The sequence below is a fragment of the Halyomorpha halys genome, unplaced genomic scaffold (genome assembly GCF_000696795.3).
Source record: "Halyomorpha halys isolate HHAL.00 unplaced genomic scaffold, Hhal_1.1 Scaffold675.1, whole genome shotgun sequence".
Lineage (NCBI taxonomy): Eukaryota > Metazoa > Arthropoda > Insecta > Hemiptera > Pentatomidae > Halyomorpha > Halyomorpha halys.
In genome coordinates this window covers 738602-754516 of record NW_027111983.1, presented here as the reverse complement: position 1 = coordinate 754516, position 15915 = coordinate 738602, and the positions used below count along the sequence as shown (strand labels likewise).

General features: G+C 28.0%; 1 protein-coding gene across 5 annotated transcripts in view; it reads left to right on the top strand.

Annotated features, from left to right (window-relative positions):
* DAAM (disheveled-associated activator of morphogenesis-like protein) overlaps nt 1-15915 on the top strand; it is a 297495-nt gene that overhangs the window by 141683 nt on the left and 139897 nt on the right. For all 5 annotated transcript variants that reach the window (XM_067049899.1, XM_067049901.1, XM_067049900.1 and 2 more), the window contains exon 2: nt 9850-9948. In XM_067049899.1, the coding sequence (XP_066906000.1) occupies nt 9904-9948 (45 nt within the window). In that variant the 5' untranslated portion in view covers nt 9850-9903. The remainder of the gene's footprint in view (nt 1-9849; nt 9949-15915) is intronic.

The following is a 15915-nucleotide window of genomic DNA, read 5'->3' as shown; positions in this document are numbered from 1 at the left end:
TAGATTATTAGTATAAATATTCACTAAAAAATCCACTATAATTTAAAACAAAAATCATTAATTTATGTGTTAATTATTTGAAAACTTAAAAAAAAAAGTGCTTATAATAAATAATTAAAAGTTATACTCGTTCAAATGTTATTTTTATCACAATATCTTGTATACCTTTTGGTTTATTTTGAAAAAGCTTAAGAAGAAAAATAAAATCATCTCAGTTTCAGTATCGATAAAAATTTAATCCTGAAGATTTTATGATTATTTATTTATTAGATGATCATTGGTAAAAAAAAAAAAAAGGAAGAGTAATATGGATCTTTCTTTATATCTTTCTTAATATTTCTTAATATCTTTCTTTATTTGTTATTATTATTTTTACATTAATCAGAAATATGATTTTCTTCTGCACTTTATGTTCTTAGTATTCATATGAAAATTGTAAATACGGATGTTAACATTGCATGCACTTTTTTTTTTTAATTTATTATTATTGAAAGTTACATTTTGATTTAATATTATTTAATTTTATTCATTTATTGTTTGTATTTTTTTAATCTTCTCTAAGGTACTAAAGCGCAATTTTTATTTTCTGTATTTATCTCTCCCCCATGGTGAAGGGACTCGTCCCAGAATGAATAAATAAATCTTGATGATTATTATTATTATAAACGTACTTTACTATTAAATATAATTTGTTATGTTTTGTATTGGAGACAAGTCCTCATTAGAGCTTAGAGAGCCACTGTCACGTCTCAGCTATTCAAGTCCTCCCCGCTGAATGCCGGTTGCTGATTAGTGCTTCCCAGTTCTACACATGGTGCTACCTCATTTCCAATAGCCTTATTTTTCTAAGAGAGTGACTGTTTATTATTACTCTTTCCGCTTGGAAGATGTTTGTGTTTCGAAATTTGTGTAATATCGGTGTCGATGTTGTTGTGCAACATAGGCTTGTGGTTGGAAAGCTATCGGGCGTAAAGCCTTTTATTGAAATAAGTTCGTGGCATTTTTGGTATCTTGTAATTCAGATGAAAAGTAAAGAGCATTGATTTTTTGTTCCTTACTTTCTCTTTCACGAAGTATGGCTACACGAGGAAAAGATCTTTCAATTGATTTTTGTAATTCTTGATGTTTTTGACAGGTTGAAGAGAAACACTTTATTCAAAAAGCAGTGCCGCCCAACTGCATTGTTTGCTCGTATACATACAGCAGACTAAGACCAGTTGGACAATTGCGTATTAATCTTATACTACATTGGCATAGTCAGTAAATATTAAGATACATATTAGTAATACATGATGTGTTTATTTTTGTTCCTATTGTTTCAGTTATTTAACCTTTTTCTATCTTTCCCTTTTACCTATTTTAGAATATTTTTATATTATTAATTTTTTTCTTCTATTATTTACCTCTATATCTACATCTAAATCTCTCTTTGTATAATAATTTACTATCTATTATACAGAGAGAAAATTAGATTCTACATAAAGAAAATTTTAATTTGAAAATATTTCGGAATCATTTGTGTATACTTTCAGATCAAAAGTAATTTGGTTTAAAATTTCAATTGTTTGGGTGTAAGTTTTGAAAGGGCGTTTAACTGCCTGGTCATCAACGTCCGTTGGTTGTTAATATTTCAATTGTCTATAGTAGTATGAATAGTTATAGCCCTCGAAATGTATAGTTTCAGCAATAAGTATATTTGTTAATATTTTCTAGATATATTTTTTTTTTGATTGATTGATAGATTTATTTATTGATAGATATTACAATCTGTCACACAGTTGTGGGAAATAGGTAATAGTGATGAATGAATCTCATACATACAAAAAAAATAAATAAATAAATAAATAAATAAATAAAATAAAAAATAAATAAATAAAATAAAAAATAAATAAATAAAATAAAAAATAAATAAATAAAAAAAAAACTCTTAAAATATATACAAACAAAAGAATAGACAAGATGAACATAATCAAACTATCTGTATGAAACATAAAATTACATAATGATAAAATAATATATACATTATTTACACAATCGCCCTGAGGATCCCTGAGCCCACTCTATCCCCCACGTGTGAGGGGTAGAGCAGAGCTCAAGAGATCTCAGCGCATCTCTCTCGCCGCATCACTGGTATTGTAGATATTAATATTTCTAGTTTTCATATTTATCGAATGAAATATCTAATTGTGGTGTGTTTGATAAAAACTTTAAGTAATGTGGGCTAGATTACTTGGTAAATAAAATCTCTTTCACTTTCCTCTTTGATGGTTTAACGAACCCAAGGATTCGATGCCGATACCGCTAATCGTTATCTAAATAAATATGTCATGTATGTACATTGGGTCAACCCTTTCAAATCCACATATGCTAAATCAGTTTTAACACAACCCTCCCATCTACATTCTGATCTACCCCTCTGAGGTTTACCGTCGGTTCAGTGTTATAACCTGAATTATATTCACCGAGTGGGGTGTAGTTCCTTCAATTCAGCGTCCTGTGGCCTACTAAATTCTCCGGTTAACTCATTCTTTTCCGAATATTTTACGTAGTACTTTATTTTCAAAAACCTCATGGAGCTGCTTTTCCCTTAGTGTATGAAGTCACGTTTCGCATCCGTAAATAACAGTGAGAAGGATAATACTTTTGTTTATTCTAAGTTTTAATTTTTTAAACAGAGTGCGCGAGCCAAGCAATTTCGAAATTGAAAAATAACAAGGTTTTCTCACATTTATCAATAAGGTTTCCTCGCTTTTTTCTCATCATCAATTTCGTTTTTTCTAGTTGCCATAGAATCTAAATACTAATGTGGAATTAATTAAATGGAATCTTAAAATTTATAAATATAATTTAAATACACCAAGACTGAGCGAATACAAAGGTTTGATGCAAATCATTCTTTAATGGAATCATCCCACCTGCGTCTTGGTTTCCTTCTAGGGCATTTTACTGTTGGTTCTACGCTTATCAATGTTTTAATGATTCGTTGTTCTTTAAGTTTTTATATGCCCATTTCGACTGCCGTGATGATATCTATTCTATTACGGGTGGCGATTCGTCATTGTCAGCTATATAAATGCGGTAAATTCATCATTCTTCCATTAGAATATGCTAAGGTAAATTTCATAGTCAAACAAAGTGTAATCTCGGTAATCCAAACTTTGGTACTCCGGACACTCCAGTAATCCGTAATAATAACTGGTGGGAAAAAAAAAAGAGGTAATAATAATGAATCGTTTCAATCACAGTCTGAAGTAGGTAACAGACAATTATGTACCGTGTGAGCTAGGCATTCATGAGAGAAGGCGTTTACGTTCTAGGCAACGTCTGAGGGAAGAAGCGGTGAAGAGGTTTCTGTAGAAGTCCCAACAAACAAAAAATAGCTGACGCCTTTTAAAAAAAAATAGTGTTTAAAACTTCACACAGTCAAATTCCCAACAAAATATGTAAAAATATTAAATAAATAATAATAGTTATGTACATTATTATTGTTGAATTTTTTTTACACCATTTTACCTACATTATTACACTGTAACTTGTAACTTAACTGTAAAAGTGTTGTTCTTTAAAGTTTACCACCCGTAAAGAACAAAGGAAGGATAATAATTTTTTAAATAATAGCTTTTTTTTTTGAAAAAACAAAACATTAATTATGTAATTTAATATAAAAAGCGTAATTAACGTTTATTTCCACTTGAATTTGTTTTTCATTGTAGACCCTATACGTTACTTGTTATGTCTAGGTCACCGAAACTAACCTTCAATTTTGATTAATCTGTATTTGAGACAGGATTTCATCAATATTGTATAGGATTTTTTAGTTACTAATAATTTTTTAATTGTTGCTATATAATTCTCTAACTACGAAGTACGTATTGTTAAAAAAATCCTTCATTTAGTAGTTCTATAGTCTTGGCAACCAGCTACATCAGGACTAAATTCCAAGTTCATAAGTAAAGTTGATTTGAAGAATTTCATTTACGCTGAGATACTGAATGTTTTCTTTAGAGAATTTAAAGAAAATCATTGTTAATATAAAACCATTTAACTGAATACGATTTCTGAACTAATTTTTGTTTTTTAGCCATTGGTCATTTTTTTTTTTACATAAGTTTCGGATGTTATTCAAGTGGTTAGACGTATTTGGCTCTGTATGAATCAAGTTTAATAGAGAGGGGGTGAAATTGCAGGTTCAGCTATTAAGAATTTAAAAGCCTGAATGTAAAAATAAAAAATTATTTTTAGATGCGTATAAAGATGGTAGTGACGCTATAATGAATACACCTGTAAACTTGGCAGTGAGGGTTGCCGAAAGCGGTGAAGCAACGACTCTGACCCCTGGCCAATGGGATGTCGGGATGTGGGATGTGGTAAATGTAAAGCTAAATGTCACGACATTTGACTGCTCTCACGACCAGCTCCATTCCCCAAGGTGGTAGTGTTCTAGCCATCAGGATTAGGGCTATCACGGTGGAACTACGGCTGTCTACAGTCTTCTCCCTTTCATCGCTGTTAGTACTTATATCGTTCTTTAGCGAGATGCAAGTTCACTTATAATTGGTCATATATTACAATCCATGATAATGCAACCAGATAAATAAAAAAAAAATTTACTACAGATCATTTTATAACATAAGCAGTAAAGATAAAATGTTTATATTTTGTTTAGGATCTTATTAAAATTCAATTTTAATTTTCTCATTTAATTATGATAATTTTTTTATTATTATCGCTAATATATTTATTACTTCTATTTAAACGTATTTATTTTTTTATATGCATGTATGTTACGTATTTTTTTTTTTAGATTTTGATGGCATATATTATTTTTATCTATATATAGATTTATTCTATATTAATTTTTTTTTTACTATTTATTATTCTGAGAGAGAATTATATATAGATATATAGGTAAATAATAAAAGAAAAATTGATAATGTTATAAAACAAAAGTATAAAAGATGAAAATATATAAAAATAAAAAAATTGTGTATTACTATTATGTATTTACTGACTATCTAATATAAGAATAATAAGCAATTGTCCAACTAGTGTGTATAGCAAACCAATGCAGCTGGGCGGCACTACTTTTTGATTAAAAGTTTTCTCTGATAAATGTAAAAAAATAAACAGTGCAGATATTAAGTCTAGTAACAAATTAAAAATACTAATAACGCTTTCAAAATAGCGAGTTTTTAACGAAAAGGTTACATTTATTAAAATTTAAAATCTGATTATAAATCATCTAAGTTTATTATATTTTATTTTTTTATAAAATGTTAATTAAACAATACAAATTACCTAAAAATATAGCATTACCTGTACCTTATAAACAATATACTACTTATATTAATAATGTAGTAATAGGAACGTAATGGATAACATAAATTATTTTTTTTATACAATTTATTGTTCTACTATTAACGAATAAAAAGGTTTAATCCATAACGGTGTTAATTTTGTTATTCTTTTTTTCTTTAATTTACAATTTTCCTTAATAATTGCCCCTTAATTATATTTATTCATATTTCATGTAATATTTATATGCTTTCTTTGTATTATACATTATTGCCATAACAGGGTATATGTTACAAAGCTTAATGTCGGTTTAGAAATACCGCAGCTTTCCAGAAGATGTTGATGTAATGACTATATGGTAACCTCACTGGAAAAAAAAGAAAACAGAGTTTCGCTTAAGATGGATGCCTTTGATTTTCGGAATACCTATCGACTTTTATTTTCATCTCGATTAAACTGGATCTCAAGGTCTTTCGAATATAGATGAGAAGAGTTTTCGAAGAATAGTCGATGTTATGAAATATGTTTTGATTCATCGCTGACGTCAGAAATATTTTCCAATGTAATATTAATTTCACTAATAAGATACAATTATAAAAAACATAAAAGTTTCGTTCACTTTTCCAAAAATCCACAATTTTACCATTTATTTATTTATTACCATTTACACAACTGTACATTATAATATATTTAGTAAATTTGATCTCAGTTAAAATTGAGTGTTAGAGCGACATGTTAGCGACACTCATCATCATATGAGAACACATAATCATATAAACAATTGGATTTGAAAACTAGTCTTTTCGAATCATTGACCGTTAAGTTTTCCAAATGTTATAGATGGAAAAAATTGATTTTTGAAAAAAAAAATAAAATAGAAAAGTTTGAATAACGTCTTCAGTTTGTGCTTTGAAATGTCTTTAACTTGCGAATTGCCTGTTTCAATGTGGAGCTCATACCGGAGCTCTAGAGGCCGAAGGTAATCTGAGACGTTTTCAATCAAATGTAAATATATTCACTTTAGGAAATTAAAAAAAAATAAATATTTTGAAAGCATATAATGTAGATATAAATTCAGTTTTTATTTTTAAAAAATTGATTTATAAAACTTTTTGAATGTTGGTAAATTTAAATTTTGGAATAAACTGAACAAGTTTTCAATGTTAAATTGAAATTTTCAAAAAATCTCTACTTTTGAGAAGTGGATATATGAACATTGGCTAGATAACTTTAAATTCAAATTTTGTTGGAATCGTAATAATTTTTTATCCATTACCTTTAAGTAATTGGTATTGCTGCATTTAATCTTCACTATTTGCAATAAAAAATATTTTACTTAAAAAATTGGCGTAACGGCTTTTGATTCTGAATGACTTCTAACAGTTTTTATTAGAATATAATAATTCATAGATGTACTGTAATAAAAGAGCGTTAACCAAGTAAAATTAAGTTTTTTGTTATTTTTTTTTATCTTTGGTTAGTTTTAAAATTGATATTAACTTTTTCTCTATGTTTAAAGTGAATTAAAAATAGTTAATATACTCAATTTATTAAACCAAAATTAGTCTTATTAATTTAGATTATTAAAACTTTTTTTCAATTTAAATTTGGATAATAAAATAAAATCGAATTAAAAACGCGAATGATATTTGCTAACAAATTGGCTGAGGTCATATATGTCCGACTATGTATCGAAATTTAATACAGAAACATCAACCATTATTTTTAATTTTCTTCTTGTATTAAAGTGATACAAAATTAATTTAGTGTTGTATATGTGCGCTCGCGTGTATTATTAAACAACTCTGTTAGGTTTCGAGTGGGAATGTGAAAGGATAAACAACCAGTTATTTTGCATAAACAGCCAGATTTTTTGTTGGATAGAACAATTTAGACGCTTTCTCGCGTAGGACGTTGACATTAATTTTTATTGCCTATTGCTCATAATATGTATATTTATGACTTTAAAACACTAATTGTGGTGTAAAACCATAGACTTTGGGACTGAACGGAAAATAAGAACGAAGTCGTATTTTTTTTAACGTTCAAGTTTATTTTGTATTTATTTTTCTTCTATTTCTTTTTATAATTTAATTTATATATTTTCCAATATGGTTTTGATAAGCTCTACGATCCAGATTCTGAAGGAAAAGTGGGATATTATTCAATAACAAATAAATTAAAAATTAATTTGAATGAGATAATTAAAATTTTCAGTTGATTGAATTATTAAAATTATTTATTTCATTGTTTTATACTCAATACCAGCTTCTGCTTCTCCCCTCCCCCACCGTTACTGGATTTTAATGGTATGTCACTTATAACGCGACTGTTAATCTTAGTTTAGTTTATTTCAAAACAGGGTTTATTAGCATTTTACTACCTCAATATAAAAACTTTTTAAATTTATAATAAACTCTATAAATAATTTAAATCTATATTTATAAGGAAAAGGTTCCACTAGTATTTTTTATCGGTACTTATTGCTTAAGTTATAACTTTATGTTCTTAAGCTTTATCATCCTTAATGTTAATTTTAAACAATCAGAATTGTTTTAAAAAAAGAAAAGTAATCAAAATATATATTATATAGTTTTTTCTTTAAAATATTTAAAGCAATATAATATTATAATATAATAATAAGCAATAGGATATGGAGGGGAGTAGTCGAATACTTATAATAAGGTACATGAATATTATTTTATCAATGCTCTTTTTATTAATCAAGTAATATATTATATGTCTTGTTATTGTAGTAAAAATGTTGTTACTTTACATTACTCATACATTTTTCTTTTAGTCATGCAATTATTTAGCAATCATGATGATTAAACCCGATTTTCACTACTTATAAGTAGTGTGTTACTCTATTCCTTGCAATTCTTCTTTTTTTTTTATTGTAGAACTAAGAGTGAAAACGTTAATGGATCGTAATGAATGTGGCCTTGAATTTCTATTACTTATTGCTATCAGATTGTAATATTTGACGATGGAAATAATTAAAATCAGAAGAAAAAAAAACTTTAAAGTAGCCTGATAAATAACTTGTTTTCCAAAGGTTTCCTGAATTACTCAGCACCTATTTTTTTCTGTGATAAAACCAGCAATTGAGTCACCTATACTATACTGCGAAATGAAAAAAAAACACTTTTTCGTAATTAAAAAATGTTTTCGTTACTTTTCGTGAGTCCATTCATTTGAATTTAAAAACTCAAAGAACCTTTAAGATTTTATAATAATTCAGTGTGATTACAGCTGTGAATTACGACATTAAGGCACAAAATATGTGCTCTTCCGATTACCTAAAAAATTAAAATAATGATTTTTTTTTGTCATATTTAGAACACATTTTTGTTTTGAATTTTTGCAGTTTAATCAATTTTTTTTTTTAGAATAAAACATTATATTTTTAAAATATACCTATTTTTGTTATTAGTCAATTTCGAAGTTACGTTTAATGGTAACTGAGATCAATGTGAAACTATTTAATACTGAAAAATGAACTATTTACGAATTATGAATGTAGAATTAAACCTTTAATTTGGTGTAATTTATGTACATTTCATAGACTTAAATCATTTTAGAGTTCGGAATAAGCAGAAAATTAGGATGGATCTGATCTGACCTGAACTTAACTAGTACCAAGATTGGTACTGTATGGTATATAGATCGGTATTATAATATGCTAGTATAAAATAGACCAACTCAGCCAATTTTTTAATAATTCATTGTACGAATAAGAAGAATATAATAAAAAAATCTTTGTCGTATTTCTCATCGAACTTATTTTATAAAAGATCTTCGTTAAAGAACTTTGATAGTGGAATAGGCTTCATGATAATAGAATATTTAGGTCCCTCTAATTATTGCTGTCTGTGTTTTAATTAATTAAATAATTTTTCCAACTTTCAGATTCAATAATTAACTCAATTTTAAGATTATCTATTTTAAAATTCTATCAATTCGGTGTACAAACATTGTTTCAAATCTTGTTAAATAACTTTAGCAGTTTTTTTGGATTCAGCAAGCACAGTTATATACTTATAAAGACATATGCCTACGCAATTAAATTAACAAGTCTCTGATAAAAATGCGCGAACAAAAACTGAATTTATAGGTTATGTATTAATATTTTAATGAGTTTTGATCAACTATAATATTTTTGCTGATATTTACTTTCTATCTTTTTTTTTTTCTTTCTTCATTTTTATAATAAAAATCTAATATTACAGCCGAAAAATTTCAAAGAAGATACAATCATGTGGATAAAGACATTTGTTGCTTCCTTTGTTTACCTTTACCAAGCATTTGTACAAGTATTGGATGTGTGACGAGTGTCAAACGTGTAGATGCAGCATTTGAGCTTTCCAGAGTATTTTTTTTTTTAAACAATCTGATTTCCTTCAGCGAATTACATACCAACGTTATATGAAAACCACAAATTAAAATTTTTGTTGTTGAAAAAATGAACAAATAAACAGTTGGCGAACACCTTTATTTTTTAAATTAGTTATTGTTAATTATAAACTAACTTGTTTAATTTTCCCTTCGCAGGAGGATTGGAGCAGAGGCTTGCTCGCCGGACTGCCGAGCTTCACCTGGCCCAGCATGCCGGCTCTCCGGGGAAAGCGAGGCTGGTGCGGCTGTCTACAGGTAATTTTTATTTATTATTTAGTCTTTGGAAGGCTTCATTTAATAACTTTTATTAATTGTTTAAAAACATATATATACTTTAAGTGAGTATTAGTTTTTTATAACAATTATTTATTGTCACATATTCGTCCGTATGACGAAAACTCGTCTTTTGTATATTTCAGAAAATAGTTGATTCTTGTTTTTTTAATTATAAATAAGTTAAATTCTAATGTTTACCAAACAGAAATAAATAAATAATTCCATTAAAGAACTGATTTCAGCTTCAGTTGCGTCGCATAATGGTACAAACGTAAACAAAAACAAAGTTTAAACGCTTGGGTGTTCAGATGCTTATTTCAGTTGTTTTATTGTTAATTTTCTTACGTAATTTCAATCAAAATAAAATAATATAATGTGTCTAACGAAAAATAATGTGCTGACAATTTATCTGATTGTGTTGTGAAAACATTTAATAATTTTCAAAATCTTATTTCTATTGTAGAGATAGTGTAAATAGTGATATTGTGACGAGGCACCCACGCTTGTATCTTTTACAATATGGTGATTCGTAAAATGACTTGTTGTCTGTCACTTGATAAGAACCTGTTTTGGCAAGAATTGGTGCCAAATACACCTATAAGCGTATGAGAATTTTTTTTTATTGGAAATGATCTCTTTGAGTTTATGACGATAAATAAACATGGACTCATATAACTGTTCCTGAAAAAAATCAGCTTTTTTGTGGACTTAATTTTTTTTTAACTTCAGGAAGAAAAAAAATATTAAAAATTCATATACAAAGACAAATCTGTTTGCATAATTTTTTTAAATTTCACTGAAAAATATATGATTTTTGATATGTTGTTTTTATGTAAACTAAATCATTTCTTCAGATAATAACAAAAAATGCCGACATTTTGTGAATAGCTGTGCAAAGAATATGTTTTAAGAGTAGACTCAGAACTACTGGTTGTTTACTTTTTTTTTTTTAAGAGGGACTATTCGAGTGAAACTAGAATTAAATGTCCTGTTAGTATGCATATCAGTGACTTGAAGGCCATGCGGTTTGGGCGCTCTACCGTTTCGGAACGTTGTGGGTTCGATTCCTACCTGGGAAAGTTGATACTTATTTCTCGGCAGTCCCCAGAAATCAATTTTGACACTCCCATTTTAGTTAGTACGCGGCGGCAACTCTGGTAGTCACCAGGGGTTGGAAAAAAGGACTAGTTCCTTCCACCAGATACCAATTTGTATTTTTCCCTTGTGGCCCTTACCATTTATACTTTCAATTTCTTTTGTTTGAAATTTATGGTAAAGAACATTCGATCATGAAACGACGAAAATTTACGTTTTATGATCCCCCGAGTTCAAATTACCAAATATCTAAAAATTGGTTGTACGTGCTTGTATGTGAACAGGCTTGCTTTTTTTAAAATTAAACTAATGCATTTAAGTTTGGTACATGCCTACGATTTAACATAAACTTTTTTGATAAAATCGGATTACTAAAAGTGCCATTTTAATTAATAGATTTTACAGTTGTTTTGAAATAATTTTCTCCATAACGGGTCTAAAGATTTTCGCTGTTGTTTTCGTACAATCAGGAGGTTTTGAATATCTGATAAGTCTTATCCTCATTGCAATATTCTGGTAGAGCTTAAATACTGAATATTCAACGCTTAGTTCAAAGTAGCTTAATTTTTTTATTTGAAATAATTAACAGTCTCCAATATTAACTATAATTAAAAAAAGATAAATATGTAATAATAATTAACTAAAGGAGAAAACTTTTCGTGTTTCCATAGTTCTTATGACAATAGTCACAATTTTTTTTAAGTATTGTTATAGCGACCATGGAAATTCAAAAAATAGAGTAACAGTAGTTTTTTTACGTTAATATCCTTTCTTCGAGGTGCCAACCATATTTCATTTGCATTTTATATTTATTTAGGATATGGAGTTGATGATATGTACCGCTTTGTGATTGTGTTATCTTATCCTGGGTCCATAGAGATTGAAATGATATCTCAGCAATTAATAGCCCAAGGACAAATGCAGTTTGAACCAATTTAAAAATGTTTTAACCTTGAGCAAAATGAGATAGGAATAAGTTGTGAATTTTATCCGATTTAAGTAATCAAATGAAAGAAGTTTGACTCAACCTTTCTTAAAATATGTTTTTCTAGTTTATGGCTCATTCTATGGTTTTGGCTATAGAAACCATGATACTTCTGTATCATACTGAATATACATGTAACTACAGTTCATACGTTTTATATTTTTAAAAAATCATCATTTTCCACTTAGTTATCCTTATATTTTATTGTTAAAGCAATGTTTTATTATAATTATCTATTATTAGCACACTTATTTTATTTGAATTGCTAAAAAAAAATTATTGTAATCGACAATTATATAATTATGTTTCTAAATTTATTACTCAATTTAAATGAACCATTTTTTAAAAGTAAAATTGTTAGATACTTTACATACCGTTAAAAAGCATTACATTACAGTTAACTGTCTAGTATAGGAACAAGATGGTATGTTAAAAATTAACCATATTTCTTTTTCTCTGATTATTTTGGGAGGGTAAATTTCCCCTATTTTTCCCTCTAATGGTTTCACCACTTTGAAGGTCATCATTAAATATTACGTTGTAAGAATAATTATCTAAATAATAATTTATAAATAATATTGAAGCAATAATTCCAAAACAAGTAAATTAATCTGATGTAAGTAAAATGCATTTTTTTAATTGACTCACAATTAGTAAATCGCATAATTAATACATATTTAATAAACATTAATTATCTAGCATTAAACTTCAAATTGACTTATAGATCCTTAGTTTGTGGTATCATTTCAACTTGTTATAAGTGAATTTCTGCTCTTGAGACAAAACTTGAATCATCAATCATTTGTTTAAAACTACTGTAAGACCATGAAGTAATTGGATGGCGCGGGAGCATCAGTCAGAATTTCAATCTTCTTGAAGGGACCATTGGCCTTGCTCGGAAGTGATAAAAAATTTATTTGAGATCATTCATCTATTATTTCAAGGCATGACCCAGTTAGCTCAGGATTTCATTGATCGTTTCGGTTTGTGGAGTGGTTCTTACAATAGCTTATATTTAAGAAAGTTTGTTACACAAGATAGTTTAAAGGTTAGAATTTTAGGAATGTTTATTTGATTTTTCTCGTTTATATGCCTTTTTTTATTCCATAAACATCAATTAGTTCTTCCAAAAATTTGATCTGATCTTGATAAAAATGTTTATGACATCCTATATTTTGAAGGCCGACTCTGTATAGCAGAATATGTTTCTTTGTTTTAAGGTTTATGAGTCAAACATAAGAAATACTTAACAACAGCTTATAATTTTTAAAAATTGGATTGTAAGAAAAATGAAACATTACAATTTCATGTAATTATTTAAAAGTAGTTGAAAAATAACCAATTGCAAATAGAACCTTAATAGGAAATGAAATAACAAAATTTAACATTTGCTATTTTTGGCCTATCTGTCTTTATAGTATTTAGCATATAAATGCAATTATAAACATCAGATTTTTTTAATATCCAAACATTTATTCTAGTGAAAGATAATTTTAAGACTTTGCTGAAACATTTAATTCTCTACACCTTATAAATAATAATAAGTACATAACACATATAAAATATAAAAAAAAAATTAATATGTACGGGTGTGACCCATCAAGGGTCAGGGGTGCAGTACTTCGAAAGGAAATAATTTTACTGGATCAATGGTTATGCAAGGAGGTAGTTTCGTCATCAGTCTTTGTTGTTTTTGTATATTCTGCGTGCACAGAGGTTTATCCGAAAATAAAAATGGCGATAAAATCTCTTTATTTGATTATTTCAGATTTTAATTTTTTATAGGCAATTTTAGATATTCTGTTGTTGGAAATAACGAGTTTTGTGCTTGAACAACTCCAACAGTTGTTTCTATTAGGTTAGTCCGTTAACGGATGGTTTATTTTTAACCAGTTTTCGTGCCATCTTCCTCTTTTCATTATCTGTAATGATTGGCCGTTAATTATTTCCTGTAAAGACTTAATTTGTGTTTATGAGACGTTGGAGATGATGTTTTCCAAGTTAAAATTCAATTCCTTTGCTCCTTAGTGGAAAAGAGCACTGAAATCTTCCGTGTAACTTAGAAATATAATATTTGGCAATCACAGTCCGTTATCAAGATAATATATTGTAACTCGTAGCATATAAATTATTTTTTGTAAATTAAAAAAAAAAATGGTTGGGGTACTGTCATAAAAGAACACAAACATGTAAAACATATTTATTAGTGTCAAGGTTTAATAACAACTAATAACAAAAAACAAGATAACAACAATAATGAAAAAGAGGAATTACCGAATGAATAAAAATAAAAAAAACAAACTAATATTATAGTTATAGAATTGTATTGAAAGAAATATATAATCTAAGTATTATTAGAAGATAAAGGCTGTACGATAAAATAAAAAATAATGAATATAACCAAGAGGAAAGAAAAAATAATAAAATTGGTATGAAAATATATGTACAGAATTATTGAAAATAAAATGATGAAAAAAATGGGGAAAAACATATATGCAGGTAATTAAATATGTAAGTAAAATAACAGGATTAAAAAATAAAATATAAATTTATATAATCTAAAAGGATTAAAGAAATGTGAATACTTTAATTTAATAATAATTATTTAGAATTAGTCAAGGGAAAAATGAGAAAGAAAATATATGTAAGTAGAATTTAAATTAATTTTTCTCAGTTGGAACATTCCACATCTTGATCTAAGTCTATCCTACTAGAACAGATCATTCTCAGTAAATAACTTATATAGTATTTGCTAATGTCCAAATAAACTATCTATGTTAGTTATGTTAGCCATATTAACAGCTCAATACGATCTTGTGCATTGGTACATTTAGTTAGTCCATATTTTCCTATCGCGTTAAATGTCAGTTTTGGCTCGAGGTAAAATTTTGCAATGCTGAAGACAAGGATAGATTCGGCCGATATGGATGCTAAAATATCTACCTCATTATTACATCTCATTAGGAGTGTCAGTGACCTTTTGACGACTCCTATGTGGGTGTACCATGGATCATCTCCTAAACGTTAGCTAATTAATAAAATTGGCTGAAGTGAAATGGGCGAAGCGGGATGCCACGACCGTGGGCGTGAGTGGAGAAAGTGACACGGGTTATTAATACCCCGCTATGGTAAACAATTTTAGCCTGACTCATGCTACCCCCTATAAGGGCATTTACATTATCACACGTGCATGAAATATATTATCTTATTGTATATAGATTTTTGAAAGTTCGAAACGGTAATTATTATTCCTAAAACGATCGGTCGGGTTTAAAATAAAAATATATAGCTATTCACACAACAATTTATAAATATACACACACATAAATATGTGTGTGTGTAAGGGAGAACATTTTAGTACGTAGAGAAATTTACTCCGGGTGGTAATTCTACATCTTGAACACAACAAAAAAGTCCACCTGATCCATGTCGGGTTCTCAAGCATAAGATCAGAATCTCAGTTTTTGTGTTTTTTCTATTTTCCTTTCCTTCGTAAAAATATCTCTTAAGCTATTGGTCCTACAAAAAAATTAAAACGACCGTTGGAAATCTCATTAAATTTGCTTTTAAAATTCCTGTTATATCCTAAACATTTAATATGGTTATAATGATCGCCATTTAAAAAAAAAAAAAAAAAAAAAATGTAGAAATGCTAAATTAAAAAAAAAAAAAAAAAATTGTATCTTACGGAAATAAATTTTCTAACTTGAGCTTTGCAAATTGCACTAAAACTTCCCCTTTTAGTAAGCTTTCCAACTGTATTCTCACTTTTGTGATCACCTTTCAATTTGTAATGTAATATAAAATAGATTGTAAAAAAAAAGATAAAGAAAGGACGGCGTATGCCGCGATGAAAAAGAGATGCC